Source organism: Labrus mixtus, chromosome 8, assembly GCF_963584025.1.
Source record: "Labrus mixtus chromosome 8, fLabMix1.1, whole genome shotgun sequence".
Classification (NCBI taxonomy): Eukaryota; Metazoa; Chordata; class Actinopteri; order Labriformes; family Labridae; genus Labrus; species Labrus mixtus.
In genome coordinates this window covers 10,525,209-10,541,636 of record NC_083619.1, presented here as the reverse complement: position 1 = coordinate 10,541,636, position 16,428 = coordinate 10,525,209, and the positions used below count along the sequence as shown (strand labels likewise).

At 39.9% G+C, this 16,428-nt stretch overlaps 3 protein-coding genes across 6 annotated transcripts; 2 read left to right on the top strand and 1 right to left on the bottom strand.

Annotated features, from left to right (window-relative positions):
* The first annotated feature begins 215 nt into the window (after positions 1–215).
* dynlt5 (dynein light chain Tctex-type family member 5) lies at positions 216–1,741 on the top strand. 3 transcript variants are annotated; one of them, XM_061044219.1, is made up of 5 exons: positions 216–280; positions 588–720; positions 865–956; positions 1,182–1,306; positions 1,406–1,741. In XM_061044219.1, the coding sequence occupies exons 2-5, from the start codon at positions 614–616 to the stop codon at positions 1,607–1,609; spliced, it is 528 nt and encodes a 175-aa protein (XP_060900202.1). In that variant the 5' UTR covers positions 216–280; positions 588–613; the 3' UTR covers positions 1,610–1,741. The 3 variants fall into 3 exon arrangements, with proteins under 3 accessions (XP_060900202.1, XP_060900201.1, XP_060900200.1); XM_061044218.1 differs by having other exon boundaries at positions 217–280; positions 571–720; XM_061044217.1 differs by having other exon boundaries at positions 220–280; positions 539–720.
* On the bottom strand, positions 1,674–2,704 carry LOC132978876 (relaxin-3-like). Its single transcript, XM_061044220.1, has 2 exons — positions 2,116–2,704; positions 1,674–2,011 (listed from the first exon to the last, which is right to left on the bottom strand). Exons 1-2 carry the CDS (start codon positions 2,303–2,305, stop codon positions 1,878–1,880), a joined length of 324 nt encoding a protein of 107 aa, XP_060900203.1. The 5' UTR covers positions 2,306–2,704; the 3' UTR covers positions 1,674–1,877.
* A 1,584-nt stretch (positions 2,705–4,288) lies between these two features.
* Positions 4,289–16,153, top strand: mier1b (mesoderm induction early response 1b, transcriptional regulator). Of its 2 annotated transcripts, none has more exons than XM_061044209.1 (13): positions 4,289–4,355; positions 5,137–5,161; positions 6,160–6,308; positions 6,601–6,789; positions 6,885–7,014; positions 7,108–7,175; positions 8,258–8,330; positions 8,432–8,583; positions 9,154–9,235; positions 9,381–9,475; positions 9,858–9,904; positions 12,094–12,221; positions 14,259–16,153. In XM_061044209.1, exons 1-13 carry the CDS (start codon positions 4,347–4,349, stop codon positions 14,570–14,572), a joined length of 1,461 nt encoding a protein of 486 aa, XP_060900192.1. In that variant the 5' UTR covers positions 4,289–4,346; the 3' UTR covers positions 14,573–16,153. The 2 variants fall into 2 exon arrangements, with proteins under 2 accessions (XP_060900192.1, XP_060900191.1); XM_061044208.1 differs by having other exon boundaries at positions 9,777–9,904.
* The last annotated feature ends 275 nt before the right edge of the window (positions 16,154–16,428 follow it).

Sequence of the window (16,428 nt, the reverse complement as noted above, 5' to 3'; positions counted from 1 at the left end):
TAAAGATAGGCTAATTATCTGTAAAGAATATGGAAACACATCTCAGTTTTCATCAGCAGATAATGTCCTAATATACCCTGAAAGGGAATGTCATAGCATGTACAACATTTAAGGAAGTGCTTTTGTTTTTTTCAGTATAAAATACTAGGCTGTATTTGGTCATATGTTTATTGATGCCTAACAGGAAGTTCGAGCAGTAGGCCCTCGTGGTAACCATGACAACACCAAGCTTTACGGGGATAACAACTTCGCTCTGCTCGTTCAAGAGGCGCTGAAATCGGTAAAAAGTTGATACATTTCCCCCGAAAAAGTTTCTGTTTAATCCCTTTGACACGACATAGAAACGAGGTGTAAGTATACATCGTAATCCCAAGTTAATAGAAATATTATTAAAGTAATAATAATGGGTTTACAAACGAGTAAACTAGTAGCCTAACACCCGGTTATAGTTCCGGTAGCTTGTTTATGTTTACTTACAATGAAATCTGGTTCGTGTTAGAAAACTTGAATAGTTTTAACGTTGCTGAATACTTTCCAGGTACACTGAATTGTCGTCACCAATATATTTAGGATTTCCTCCTCTGTAGACAAAACACGGACAGGGAAAGTTGTGATGTCTGATGTGTTAAAAGACAAATCCCAAAAAAGAGACAAGAAGGCAGGCAAGGTGACCTCAGAGGGAAGCCATGGAGTCAGAGCCAAAGATACAAGGACTAAGGAGTGAGTATGAAGATCATAAGCATATATTTACCTTTAATTTACTGTACTCTTAAGTAATCATTATCAAATCTACAAAATGCATTATATGCAGTCAACACATTATGTTTCTCTTCAGCTCCTCTTAACTTTTGTCTTTGTCTCCAGCTCTATCAGCACTGTGTCATGCTTAACTGAACTAGGACACCATGATGACAACGCTCGGATGGAACATCTAACAGAGAACACCTACCAGATGGGTGAGATAACAGTCACCTGTTCATGTTTGCTGAACAGGCAAACAATTGGGAAATGGTAGTGCTTTCTTCATTTTGATATAAGTCAATGCATTTAGCCCACTACTACCGTTCACCAATGCACTGATTTAAATAATAAAAATAACTACTTTCAAGAGAAAAGATCAAAGTTTTTCCCCTTACATACCAGTCTCATAGGAGTTAAAACTCTTTGTTTTTGTTCCACAGGACCTTACAAACGCTTCCCCATACCTGCTGTCACAGACATACTGAAGGATGTGCTCACTAGTTACCTCCAAGAGGAAAAATATGAAGTAGAGTGGTCTCAAAAAATGACAAAAACAATATGTGAGGTAAATTTAACTGAAAAACAACATCAGGTAGGTCAGTCATTTTGAATACCTAATAGTTTCTGATCTATCTGTTTCATTCTTTGGATTGCCTCCTCTCAGGTGATAAGAGCCCGGGTCAAGGACTTGATGATACCCAGATATAAGACTGTGGTCCTGGTTCATATTGGCCAGCTCGCCGGACACAGCATGCAGATCAGCAGCCGCTGTCTGTGGGATGCATTGAATGACACTTTTGCCTCTTACTCCTTCAAGAACAGCTCCCTGTTTGGTGCGGCAACTGTCTATGCTGTATATTTTGAGTGAACTGTGTAGACCCAGACTGATAAAAAGAACACAAGACATTTAAATAAAAAAAACAAAAAGTAGATCCGTGCTTGAAGAAATCTTTATCTCTGTTGCATATTTTGCCATGTGAACAAATTGGTAAAACAGGAATCTGTGAGCAACATTCATTCATCATTTTGTTTTTGCTAACATGAAATATTAAACACATTTTAAAGATAATTATCTGTAAAAATAGTTTTAAACTAATGGACAACAAGTAACGACGACCCCTCTGGGATGTTCCCTTCTAGCAGAGTATGTAGAGGTCACTCTTTCGACAGCCTAGTTGACAGCACACAGATTTGAGTGCCTGGTTTTCGTCTCGACGATGGCGACCAACCTCTGGCCCAATCATTGTCTTCAAATTTGGATCTCTGCTACCTGCCAAGAGATGCCAGCCATTTTTTTACCACACATTTTTAAAAATGTTACAGGTTTATTTCTGAGAAATTAGATTCAGAGATAAATACTTTACTTATACTCACTGGTGTATAAAATGTCATTTTCTCCCATCAGCCTTCTCCACCTTGATCCTCCACAGGTGTACACCACCGCCCGCAGAAATGCACGTCCACACAGCCTCAGTGTGTTTGTGTTGTCTTGCATCTGAACCTGTGCTACACACAACATGCACAGCAGCATCACCAGCAGAGGGAGGGACCTCATGTTGTTCATTGTTAGGAAACATCTGTCCTGACCATTCCCTTTTATAGAGTCTTCAGTGATGTCACATCAGCCTCTGGTCTGCCTCAGGTGTGTAAACAGTGTGTATTATCTTTAGTAACCATCATATGCTTTTAACAGCGGATGTCAATCAGTCCATTTAGGATGTGTGTGGGAATCTAGGTCACTGTGATGATAACTGATTGACTACTTTTTGGTAAATGTCACATAGAGAGAATGGCTTTTTAATGTCCAAACTGGTTTTTTTTATTGCCATGGATTAAGTAAAGTGTTTCTTAATGGAGCTCCTGAGATATCTGTTGTACAACAAACTAAGATGATGGGTCTCTACATAGCGACAAGAGGGAGTCTCGGCCTGTTATCATCAACATGAATCAGTGATTCCCAGAAAAGACAGTCACATTAACCGGTACACTTGTTTTCATACTGAATCATGTCATTAAATGGAGACATGGCTGGCTGGTGAGGCTAAACTAACCGATAAATAGATATAGCTTGTGTTAGGTATGTTTTCTTGAGAAGAGTGTATGCTGATTTAAAAAAACTCAAGCATTTGCCAAAAGATGTATAACCCTTTGCCCTTGCAATCCAGTGAATCGTCTTCCTAAGAAAGGGTACTTGGTAAAATAGCTTTGCAAACTCCAAATTACTTCACACTGAAAGTTATTACAACCTTTTGTCAAATAAAACAGTTTCATTTAATGAAATAAACAAACAAACAAACAAACAATTGAGTACAAAACAGTCATATACCAGCAAAAATCTGTCAAATAAAGGCAAAAAGCTCCCACTCCTTAACTGGTCAGGACTTAACCAAAAGTAGAAAAAAAACTCTAGACCAACCAGGATTACTCTTATTCTGATAATTAAAAAAATTACAAGAGTTTTTAACATATCAACTGCCTGCACACATTCACAGTGGTCATGATGAATGGCTTGTAAAATTAAAACATGGTAATAAAGTAGATTACCTTACTTGAATGATTGTGTGAAACTATAAATGCAGTTAAAGTACAAGTAAGTGTTTATGGTCAGAGGTAGTTTTTTTTTTATTGAAACATACGTTAATCAAGTCATTTCAGCAATTTTGATTTAACATTGCAGGAGATGGTGTGTTACCACTGCTCCGTTGACTTGATGTCAGAGACTCCTATACATACAGTCAATGTTGTCAACTTGGAAACCAATTAAATATCCTTAATCTCCTTTCATGGATTTTCTCTAACTTTGTGTTATTTGCCAAGACCAGTTCAAAAGCTTCACAATATGTTAGATGTTGAATATAATCTGGTATCAAAGGAGCTTTGCCTTTGTAATCAGTATCACAGCCTGAACATGTGAAGCTACTGTGCAAAAAAACAACAACTTTCAAATACTTCTGCTGAAAGCCCTGAAATAATTTAGATGTATGAATACTTCTTGGAACCCATACAGTTATTAAGTTGAAATCTCTTGTGAATGAGACATTTTCATGATTTGTACTGTAGTTTTTCCAGGAATTAGTGTAATACAACTGTAGACATGAGACTGCATGTGTAGCTTGATCCAAAGGCAACTGGACTTGGTTAAAGATCTTGAAGACGTTTCATCTCTCCCCCGAAAGGCTTCTTAAGTCCTGAACTAACAGAGCTAGAAACAGCATATGTCTTTCTCCTTTTCTCATGGAAGCTACTTTATTCTTACATTTCCTAAATATCAGTGCCTGCCAAAATATGTACAATAAAAAACGATTATAGCCTACCTTTTGATTTGTAGTTATTATATTTTTTGTTTTGGAGCATATCAATAGGCCTTCAACAGGGTATTGCAGCTGTTTCAAATGTTGGGTGCATATTTTAAACATAAATGAATACGTAACACTTGACATCTGACTTGAGTTTTCAATATAATACAACGTAAAGGAGGAAAACGGTGCATCTGTCTCAGTAACATCAATGCTGTTGAGCACTCGGTTCCTCTTACTGCAGGTGGGCGGGGCTCTGCATCCGGGTACTACCGCTGACCCCTGACGCGACCCTGCAGGATTGCAAACATGGCGGAGGTAAGAAAGTGAAATAAATATAAGGAAAATAAATATTTGTACTGTAATATAGTTATTTCAGTCGAATGCGTGCGTATTTTGTGTGTTGCCGCTCCGTGCGCTAAATGAAGAATCCGCAGTTTGCGCTGCTAGATAAAAAACATTTCTTGACTCAGGCTTGTTTAGTAAACTTCGGCTTTAGCTAATGTTAGCTGTGCTAGCTGTGACGGAAGGTAGCTGCGGCGTTAGCGATGTTACTTCGTGGTATTGTTTTAGAAAACTTAACTATCCGAAGGAACGTTTTTAATTTGACTTGTACAAGTAGTTCCTTGTTTAGAGATGTAGTCTGTCTTTGGTTTTGTTCATTATTTACCGGCTGTTGATACCAAGCCCAACTTAGACGCGTTAGCTAAATAAAGAAGGAGAATTAGCTAACACTTTGTTATTTAAGTTAGCCAGGTGAGAAAATGAACATAGTTAATACACACCTGTTGTAGCTTACAGTGTGTTAATTCACAGCACTGTACACACGGTGTTTATAACATGGACTACATGTTCCCACAGGATGTGGAAACAGTGTTCTTTGTTTCTTTTCTGATGTGCAGTCAGGCTTCAGGCTTCAGGCGCGCTTTTTCTTAACTTGTATGAAACATTTATTGTCCCCGTGTTCCGGCTCATAACTTCAATACATCGTTTAATATACAAGGCCGAACAGTTTCTTATTGTCTATAAAATGCGGAATTAGACTCGTGATTTGTTGTGTAATAACTTTTTTTTAATGCTCCTCTGTTTGTGTTTGCAGCCCTCCCTCGGGAACTCGAGCCCAGGTACATGAACATGAGTTTTACTTTCTGTTTGCTCTTAAACATATTCACATGGATTCTTTAACTTTAATTATATAAATTAAAGAAAGAGAAACAGTCTATATTCACAATATTCAAAACGAAAAACTGATAAGGCATGAAATTGGTGTTATTTATCATTTTATCAAAAATCTTATTCTAATAATATGATGAATAATTCCATCAATAATGTTTATTATATATTTATGATCAATTCTCTGTGTTGATTTATGTACAACGCTTATGTTTGTAAAGTAAAATTAAAAGGGTAAAACATGCTTTAAATTATGATTTATAAGAAAAACACAAAATAGTAACTAACTGTAAATAAGATCATCATGAGCTGTCTATAGATTATAAATCCAGGCGAGGTTTTGACAGAATATAGAACTAGAGACTATTCAAATATTGCTTATTACCAATCTGGTATAGCCAAAGTTAAAGATTTAATAGTACGTCTGTATTTCTTGAAACAAAAGTCATCCAGTAATCTGGATTTCACTAAATATATTTTTAGAGTAGACTAGGTGTGCCAATTCTGAAATGTTCTTTTAGGGTTTAAAAAAAAAATATATATATATAGAGAGAGATAATTTTAATTTGTATATCATCAAAGAATTAACTGCAGTGTTTCCCCCCTGGTAACCCTTGCAGCGATGTTTCCAGAACTTTACTAAATGAGTTTTAAGATGTAGGAATTAAACAGGCCTAATTGAAGTTTGATCATCATATATGTTTATAATATGAAATTACTTAATTCTTATCAGACATCTTACATACCCTTTGAATTTCCCTCTGCATCAATAAAGTATCTAGCTATATACCCCTCACCCTAAATACATCCAGAATTTACATGACCTTAAAACAAAAGTGCTGACGTGACCTTGATTTGATTTTTTAAATACATTTCTTGCAGAAAATGTTTTTACGTTGTCACGTGTCTGAAACTCCATTATTGGTCTCATTATTGTTTACCTTTGCAGGAGGTTCAGCAGGTTCCGATGACCATGATTTTGACCCATCAGTAGACATGCTTGTCCATGATTTTGATGATGAACGCACCCTGGAGGAAGAGGAAATGTTGGAGGCATCAGATGAAACCAACGCTAACGAGATTGAAGACCTTGCACGGGTGAGTGTCAAATATGATGTTACTTTTTGTTTGCAGCTCAACATGTAAAAATATTAGTGTGTGTGTGTGTGTGTGTGTGTGTGTGTGTGTGTGTGTGTGTGTGTGTGTGTGTGTGTGTGTGTGTGTGTGTGTGTGTGTGTGTGTGTGTGTGTGTGTGTGTGTGTGTGTGTGTGTGTGTGTGTGTGTAATGACATGTTCCAATCCTGACGTTAGAATTGTATTCTTTGAATTTATACCAAAGATATGTATATGTGAGTGTACAGTTGATAATGAGCCACTTTTCTCTCAACAGGAGGGGGATATGCCAATTCATGAGCTGCTGAATCTATATGGTTATGGGGGCAATTCACCAGCAGATGAGGATGAAGAGGAGGATGAAGAACCAGAGGAGGAAGAGGAGGATGATGAGGAAGAGGATGAGGAAGAAGACCTAGACCATGATGAAAGCAGCAGAAGCACCAGCGAGTTGAAAATGAATGAGGTCGGTTTTTGAGACTCATTCATGTGAGATAGTTTCCATTATGATTATTTTTTTAGTTGACCTTTCTGTGTAACTTTTTTTTTTTTTTTTTTTAGGGTGAGGGTGTGAAGAACTCATCAGGCCAGGTAGATGAGGCCCAGACCACCTCCGAGGGCCGCACACGCTCAGTAAGGTCCCTTGGGACAGCAGAACTTATCCGTCCTCAGAAACTCAAGTACTTTGAAAGTATGAACCATCACACCTCATTATGTGTATCATAAAACAAAATGTTTTCTGGTGAGATTTAGCAGATTAAATGGGTTCCACTCTGTGTCTCAGGTAATAATGATGCAGAAGAGGAGTCAGATGAAGATGAGGACTATGTTCCATCTGAAGACTGGAAAAAGGTACGTAAGATCTTTGTTTTGTATGAGCATTATACACCTTCACTTGCAGTTTGCTCTAAAGACAATTTGGCACTCACACTAGGTAATCCGTACCGTGCCTTAGCACGCTTCACCCCCAAAGTCCAGTTCGTTTGACCAGTGTGAGTACTCCTATCCGTGCTCAAGCACGGTACACTTCCTGGGCCCTGGCACACTTGGAAGAGGTGTGCTTTGGCTTGGTACAGTTTATGCACAAGCACAAGCATAGGTACACGACATGGACAGCCTTCTGTATGGAAAAATCGAGGAGTGTTTTTCTTTAAAATTACTCAAAATAAGCCACAAAGTCAGTAAAGTAGCTGTCATGTTCTCTAAATGTGCCGACGTGTACTCAACCGCACATTTTTTTTGCCCCAGGTCCGCCTGTCTTGTAAACTAAGCACGCTTCATGATCACACAAAGCTATGCATGTGTTGTATTACGACATTATGTACAGGACGTTACCGTGCTCAGACCTGGTTAGTCCATGAGCAGTATGAGTGCAGGCCAGCACGGGGATGGGGAGGGGGGGCAATGGTGCTTAAGCATGGTACTGGACAACTGGGCCTAGTATGAGGGCACTATCACACCGTGCCTAAGCACGCTTCACCCCTTAAGTCCAATTCGTTTGACCAGTGTGACTACGCCGTACTGTATTCAAGCATGGTATTCTTCCTTGGCCCTGGCACGCTTTGGAGAGGTGTGCTTTGGCACGGTACAGTTCATGCACGAGCACAAGCATGTGGGTAAACATTAAACAACGTTGACAGCCTTTATTGTGGAGTGTTCTGGCTGTATCTGACTAACCATCGTGCTTAGGCACGGTACGGGACAACTTTGTGAGTGCGCCCTGAGTGTGCTGTTAAAGAGCCTACTGCATACATACCACACAGGACCCACAAATAGTTACCTTTCTAAAAATAAGCAAATAACTTTATAGGAAGAATACATTCACCTAATCCAGGTATGTAGTATGTGCAGAAATGATGATAAAAGGATATACTCTTATGTGGAATAAGTTATGTTATTACCAGCCTGTCTACATAAACTTGTGTTCCCAACAGGAGATCATGGTGGGTTCAATGTATCAGGCAGAAACTCCTGTTGGCCTGTGTAAATATAAAGACAATGAAAAAGGTAAGTCTCACTTTCAACGTCTGCACATTAAAGCTTAAACAGTGTGTGTTGTTTGTACAGATGACTAAAGGTTTCACTTTCACTTCTCCTGCGTGCTGTAGTTTATGAAAACGATGACCAGCTGTTGTGGAACCCCGAGTGTCTCCCTGAAGGCAAAGTGGTGGAGTTCTTGACAGAGGCATCGAGGAGGACCGGCGAGGAGAAGGGTGTGGACGCAATCCCAGAGGGATCCCACATCAAAGACAATGAACAGGTGACAGAAAATGTAGCCTGTTCTGTAGGAAGACTGGTCAAAGTCTTTTTTTTTATTGTTAACAAACCCATGAAAAGATTAGCACCAACAGCAATTCAATTCTGCAAAAGCCAAAGCCTGACATAGGACATGACTTAGAGCTTAGAGCAAAATAAAGCAGATGGGGAAGTACAATTAAAAGTAACCAAGTTGGGTGTGGGGTTGATTTGCATACAATCAAATGTGGACTCATTGTTTAGCATTTTATTATGTTAAGGTGAGCACGCACATAAGTTTGCTGTGTGTGCAAGAGATGATGTAATATTGTAAACTAGTAAAATGTTCCTGTCTATCTCTCTGTGTCCTGTCAAATATAAGCAAAATGTCCCAAAAAGAGAGAGAGCTGACAGAGAGAGAGAGAGAAAGAGAGAGAGAGACATGTATAGTAGTTGGTCTTTTTATGGGTTTGTTGGCATAAAGATAAAACATCTCCAGGGTTCTGTGTTACATCAAGTGAATGTGCTCGTGCTGTATTACATGTTGATACCTGCATACATGGCTGGACTTGTTTGACGATTTGTTTCTGTTCAGGCTTTGTATGAGCTGGTGAAATGTGACTTTGACACAGAGGAAGCTTTAAGAAGACTGAGGTTTAATGTCAAAGCAGCCAGAGGTGAGTACACAATGGACACATGATGTCCTACATATGAATATGTTTCCACATGCTTGTACAGAGTTCTGTGTGTAAGTCATTTCTTACTTGTATTTTGGAGATATCTATCAGATTCTACTTTAACGCTTGTTTCTTTTTGTGACAGAGGAGCTCTCTGTCTGGACTGAAGAGGAATGTAGAAATTTTGAACAAGGACTAAAAGCTTATGGGAAAGACTTTCATTTAATACAGGCCAACAAGGTATGTCGTCAAATCCACATTTATCAGTTGACAATTACAACATTACTTAACATTTGTTTTGTTGTGCTCACTGTTATGTGGCATTCTGATGCTCATGGGTTGGAATCAGCTACATTTCAACCTTGTTGCATTTTGAGGCAAATCAAATTTCTCAGTTTTGATCCTGTTCAAAGTCTCTGAAGATGTTAAAGACCTGTTATGCAATAATTTGATTTGTCTTTCATTTCAAACTGAACTGAATGGATGTCTTGAGACGATGGTAATAATGGTTATTTCATGTCTGCTGAATTAAATCTTTCAGGTGAGAACTAGGTCTGTAGGAGAATGTGTGGCCTTTTATTACATGTGGAAGAAGTCTGAGCGTTATGATTTCTTTGCACAGCAAACCAGACTTGGGAAAAGGAAATACAACCTTCACCCCGGTGTCACGTAAGTTTTTATTTGATTTCTTATAAAAACAGTCAATTATGAATGAAAAATGAATAAATAATAACTGATTTGTTTTCAGGTTGATGTGTTAAGGAATGCTTGGTTTTCTCCAAAATTACACAAAAGGTTTTATAATTCAAAATCAAACAAACATCAAAGTAAATGTAAAAAGATTTCAATGTGTTTTTGTGTGAGAATAATTGGTGGGTCCTGTTTACAGACACACTTCATACAGTGGATATAAATAGTCTACACACCCTGTTAACATGCCAAGTATTTGAGTTGTAAAAAAAACACAAAAGAAATGTGACCAAGAGAAATGATTTCAGAACCTTTGCTCCTTTATTGTGACCTTTGACCTGTCCAAGTCAATTAAAAAACATCTTTAAGGTTGTAAAATATAAACAATGAAAACTAAATTGATGCGGATGCATTAATATCCAGCCCCTTAATTAAACTAATAATCTGTTCAAACACCTTTTGACATATTCAGTCATTTCAGGCAGGAGTCCATCAGCATGGCACATCATCCTAGCAAAAGCGCTCCAAATCTGTCAGATTACGAGGGCATTTCCTGTGCACAGCCCTCTTCAGGTCACCCCACTTATTTTTAATAGGATTCAGGTCCGGGCTCTGGCTGTTGTTAAATGTTAATCTTCTACTGGTGAAGCCAAATTCCTTTTCATCTGTCCAGCAGACGCCTGATGATTTTGCGCCAAAATTGACTGGTATTTTTGAACTGTTAATAATTACCTCCACTTTAACTTAAGCCCCCGTTACAGCTGAAGAAAAACAGCCTTAAAGCATGAAGCTGCCACCACCATGCTTCACTGTGGGTGTGGTGTTCTGTTGGTGATGTGCAGCGTTGTTTTGGTATCAAACATACCTTTTGGAATGATGCTGAAGTTCAAGTTTTCAGTTTGGTCTCATCAGACCATAACACACATATTCCCACATGCGTTTGGGAGACTTGATGTATGTTTACTTTTCTAAACTGAGCCGGGCTTTGATGTTTTTCTTCTGAAGTCTTTCCAACCTAGCCCATAGCCCAGACATACGAAGAATACAGGCAATCGTTGTCACATGTAGAAAACAACCAATACTTGAATAGAATATATCTTTATTGTCATTGCTATAAAAACAACGGCAGAAAGTCCTGCAGCTCCTTTATTATTACTGTAAGTGTCCAGTTATTGATGACTGTCTTCACTGTAGTCCATGGTATAGCTAAGGCCTTGGAAATTCTGTTGTACCCTTCTCGTGACTGATATCTTTCAGCAATAAGATCCCTTTGATACTTTGCAAGCTCGTAGCTTTTGCTGTCAATGAAGGTGGAAAAATTCTGAATTTGTCTATTTTGGTCTCATATTTAAAAAAAAATCACATAATCATTTTAACTGTAGACGTTTTATATCCACTGTATATAACACACCGCTTGAACCTGCAAATCTTATAGCAATTAAAAGTTTCACTGTTTAGAAAACAAAGTGACAGCATAGTGGCAGTGCAGTGTATTTTAGAGTTATATGTACATGGATTGACAGAATAAAAAAACTGAAGTGAAAAGGTGCATTGAACTTTGCTCACAGGTCACATTATTTCTACAGGTTTAGAAGCCACCTTTTTATTGAACTTGTGCCTCCCCACTCCTGAGCAATGGTTATTGAAAGCAACTATTTTATGAGCTTATTATGAATATCTATTGTTTTTCCTTCTCCTTTATCCTAGCAGGGAGGACACACTGAGGCTGAGGTCTCTTTTTCCAGTGGTGTCCTGTAGCAATACAATTATATACACGACCAAAATAAACATTCTGGTTTATAAACACAGAGAGAAATATTTTATGAAGCTTGCAAATACGTTTCTTCTCTGTTATGCAAAGGAAACTCGAGGACAAAGACAAGTACAGAAAACTAAAGAGGGATTTCTAACCTAATATAATAACCTAAAAGTTAATATTTTCTCTTTGTCTCACCACCATAATTAGAGGTGCAGTATAAGATTCATGTAGTGCTCCAACTGGAGCATGTGTAAAGACAGTCAAAGCATTATGACCACATTACTCAGCTGTAACAGGGACCCACCTGCAGTCCCAGCTCAGCCACATACAGTTGGGTGATTTGTTAAATGGTATCTAGAGTAGATTAAGTGTTGTGTGTAATGGCCTGTGTGCTGCTGTGTGTCTTCAGAGACTACATGGACAGATTACTGGACGAGACAGAGAGCGCAACATCCAGCAGGGCGGCGTCCCCGCCACCCACCACCTCCAGCAGCAGCACCAGCCACTCAGAGAAAGAAGACAGCAGCAGTCAGAACGGTGAGATTAGCCATAGAGATGTAACCACACACTCACAATAGGGTTTCTATCTTGATTTTTTACAATATTCCTATTTTTATAAAAAAAGAAGCCAAAAACAGACAGCTCCCCCTGCTGGTTAAAAAGAGTATTGCAATATATTTTGTGTTTTGGGGCTTTTTATGACTTTATTTGGAGATAGGACAGTCAATAAAGTCAGAATGCAGTAATAGAGCAAGTGGGGAAAGACATGCAGGAATAGAACCTGGGCTGCTTGCCTGGAGGACCAGAGCTCCCTTACCACTAGGCTACTAGCGCCCTGTAAAATAAATTGTAATTGTTGATGTTTGTATCAGTTTTAAAATTTATTGCGAGGCATTATAACATCCTTAATTATCAATGCTGAGTACTTATATGAGTTATTTAGATTCCACTCATAGTATTAACCATCCATCCATCCATCCATTTTCTTCCGCTTATATGAGGTCGGGAAGCGGTGGTAACAGGTGCAATAAGTCAACCCAGACTTCCCTCTCCCCAGCAACATTTTCCACCTCTGTCTGGGGGATTCTGAGGCGTTCCCAGGCTAGACGGGATATATAATCCCTCCAGCGCATTCTGGGTCTGCCCCGGGGTCTCCTCCCAGTTGGCCGTGCCTGGAAAACCTCTAAAGGAGGCATCCTTAACAGATGCCCAAACCACCTTAACTGGCTCATTTCGATGCGAAGGAGCAGCTGCTCTACTCCGAGCTCCTCACCCTATCTCTAAGGCTGAGCCCAGCCACCCTCCGGAGGAAGCTCATTTCAGCCGCTTGTATCTGAGATCTCATTCTTTTGGTCACTACCCATAGCTCATGACCATAGGTGAGGGTTGGAACGTAGATCGACCGGTAAATCGAGAGCTTTGCCTTCAGGCTCAGCTCCGGCACAACACCTGCATTACTGCTGACGCCGAGCCAATCTGTCTGTCGATCTCACGCTCCATCCTACCCTCACTCGTGAACAAGACCCCGAGATACTTGAACTCCTCCACTCTGGTCGATTGTTGAACCTCGGAGGAGGAACAATGTGGATTCCGTCCCGGCCATGGGACAGTGGACCAGCTCTTTACCCTCGCAGGGCTTCTTGGGGGGGCATGGGAATTTGGTCATCCAGTCTACATGTGTTTTGTGGATTTGGAGAAGGCTTTTGACTGTGTCCCTCGGGGGATCATGTGGGGGGTACTGGGGGAATATGGGGCCCCGGGGCCGTTGGTACGAGCCATCCGGTCCCTGTATGAGTGAGAGCTGTGTCCGCATCCTCGGCACAAAGTCAGACATGTTCCCAGTGCGTGTTGGCCTCCTCCAGGGTTGGCCCTTGTCGCCGGTCCTGTTTGTGATCTTCATGGACAGGATCTCAAGGGGCAGCCGGGGGGGAGGAGAGTTTCCAGTTTGGGGACCTCAAAATCTCGTCTCTGCTTTTTGCAGATGACGTGGTTTTGTTGGCTTCCTCAAGCTGGGACTTCCAGCAGGCATTGGGGCGGTTTGCACCCGAGTGCGAAGCGACGGGGATGAGGGTTAGCACCTCCAAGTCAGAGGCCATGGTTCGCCAGAAAAAGGTGGATTGCTCTCTCCGGGTGGGGAGTGAGTCCTTGCCCCAAGTGGAGGAGTTCAAAATCAAGTAGTATTAACTTATTTTTAATTAAGTTTAGTTTTTCATCTTGCTCTAATTTGTTTTTCTTTATCAAACAAATTAAGATCTGTTTTTGGTTTCTGCCTCCAGGCTAGAACATTCAAAATGAATTTCAGTGTTCTCTCAGTGTAACACAACAACAATGTATCTTTTCATAGACAGTGTCCTAGATCCCATATTTTACCCGGAGCCATTTCTGATATAGAAATTAGTCGACTTAGACATTAATTTACGATTAGACATGAATCTAAGAGACGATGAGAGAGATTAAAACAACCTGGTTAGGAAAAACCCAGAGGCGGCTGCCTGTTTAATAGAATTGTTATTTTTCATCTGCTTAGATCTAAAGTCTAGGTGTCTCAAACGCTCACTTTTTTTTATTTGACAGGCATTTCCAGCCACAACTCCAGCCACCAAGTAGACGGTCCTCAGTTACTCCCAGCAAACCCCGTCAAACCTGAGCCCGTTCAGACTAACGGCCCCTCCCATCTCACAGTGGAAGCTCCCCCTCCCATTTCAGACAACAACTCCAACGGCTGCAGCCAACACAGTGCGCCAAGCCATGACCTAAACGGCTCTCTGGAGCCCTCGCTGGACCATAGAGACACAACCGCACAAGAGAGGCCGGCCAAGAGGTGTAGAACGGAGGCAGAGCAGCTGGGTCAGAGTAAGGTGGAAACATCTTCAACACAGGAGGACTGAAGGATCCAGAGCTCGCTGATGTAGACTAACAAACATTATCTTGGGTGAAAAAAAATCGTCCATAATTTGTCCCAGCAGAGGTAAGAGGATGATAAAGATGAGCCCCTGTTGGCTCGTGAGCACAGTTTCTCCTGAGAGAAAAGACTCTTTCATAAGGTCCCTGAAAGTCAGACCTTGAAAAACACAGCCAACCAAACTGCAGCTAGTCCTTCAGGAGGGGCAGCAGCCCCCGCGTCCCCTCCACCACATCCATGTTCTGACAGCCTGCAGAGCTCATCCTAAACCACATCCTACAGAATGCAACATCTCCTTCATCGTTGTCTTTATTTCCTCTCTGAGACTTGACTGACAAAAGTTTGCCAAGATTTTTTTTTTTCTATCTGTATCAAAGAAAAGAAATCACCTGTGATATTTTTTTACACAAGAGATATTTATATTTTTTAGCAAAAGAAAGTATGATGGTTAACTGCAGTTCAAGCTTTTTGAACATTTGATGAAACAGGCGACATGTTTAAAAAGATAACGTGCTTAAGTTTGTCCAAAAGAGGCACCGTAGGCAAACAAGTCACTGGCCCTCTTTAGTGCACTTTGATTGTATGTTTCTTATTGTTATCAATAAGGAGTGGTGTCGAAACCCAGCAGAACAAAACTTTTTCACTCCTTCACTTCTGAACCCGTTCCGGCCTCTGTGCATCTCGGCTGTTTGTTTGATTCGGATAAATAAACCGCCTGCAGGTTTGTTTGTGGAAAGCAGCTGACATCAGTGATGTCCTGTATTGTAACTCATCATGTAGAAGGTCGCTGTATTTTTGGATTTCCATGGTCAGTGCTTTGCTCGACACTTTGTTTTTACTAGACAGAATGTCAATGATTTTTAATGTAAAGTTTGTATAGATTTCTTACCTTGAGCAGTTGGTACATTTTTTATAACTGTCTGTTCATCTCTGTATTTTCTGGTCTTCCATGTAGCCTGCGCTTTTTGTTGAGAAATCTTCTGCTTTGAGATGGATGTAGTAAAAAAAGTAGCCATTCCTCTTTACCCTCTCTGCCCTGCAGCACTTCCCATTCCTGTGACCTTGCTCGATTTGAGATATTTTTTTTGCAGCGAGCCTCGTCTTTTGTCTGTGGTCGAGCGTGCAGTCTGCCTTTGGTTAAAATCCTCGGAAGTGCTTAGTTTCCACCAATATTTACCGTCTCTTTCCTCAGTAGCAGCTAAAGAGAGCAGGCTGAGGGATGCAAGACCTTCATATGTTTTTTGGTACAGTAGCTTTTCAGCTTATCGCTGTTTGTGTTTCACTTTCATTCACAGATTAAGATAAGTTTGTCTCAGATAATGTTGATCCATGTAGTCTTTTCTTTCCCTTTGTTGACAATGATGTCTTGTTTATTTGACAACATGAATAAAAATGAAGTGTATTCCAAGACTGGCCATGAATGGAATTGCATTGGTTATATTTAATAAATGTATTAATAAGTCTGACTCTTTGTACTGTGACTTGTGCAGACACTTCAAACTGTTCCAATCAGAGTTCAAGTTTTCATTTTTCTGTTCCCCTACAATAAACCCAATATGTTAATTAACTATTGGAAGCTATTATCTTTACTTACACATCTGCATTGTATGAAATAGGACAAACATCTTACTGAAATCAACAGAAGCTGATTCAAGGCCTCAATAGTTTAACAATGTTGCTTGTACATCATTTAACTGTAAACGTTTGACCCATTTCACTTTTCTTTTTCTTTAAAAATTAGTTTGTAGAAAAGTAACTATGAGATTTGAGGGCTGTATTGAATATATCTTAAATTAGAAACATTTGTATGACTGCATTGAATTAGAACTGGAAAAAAGTCTG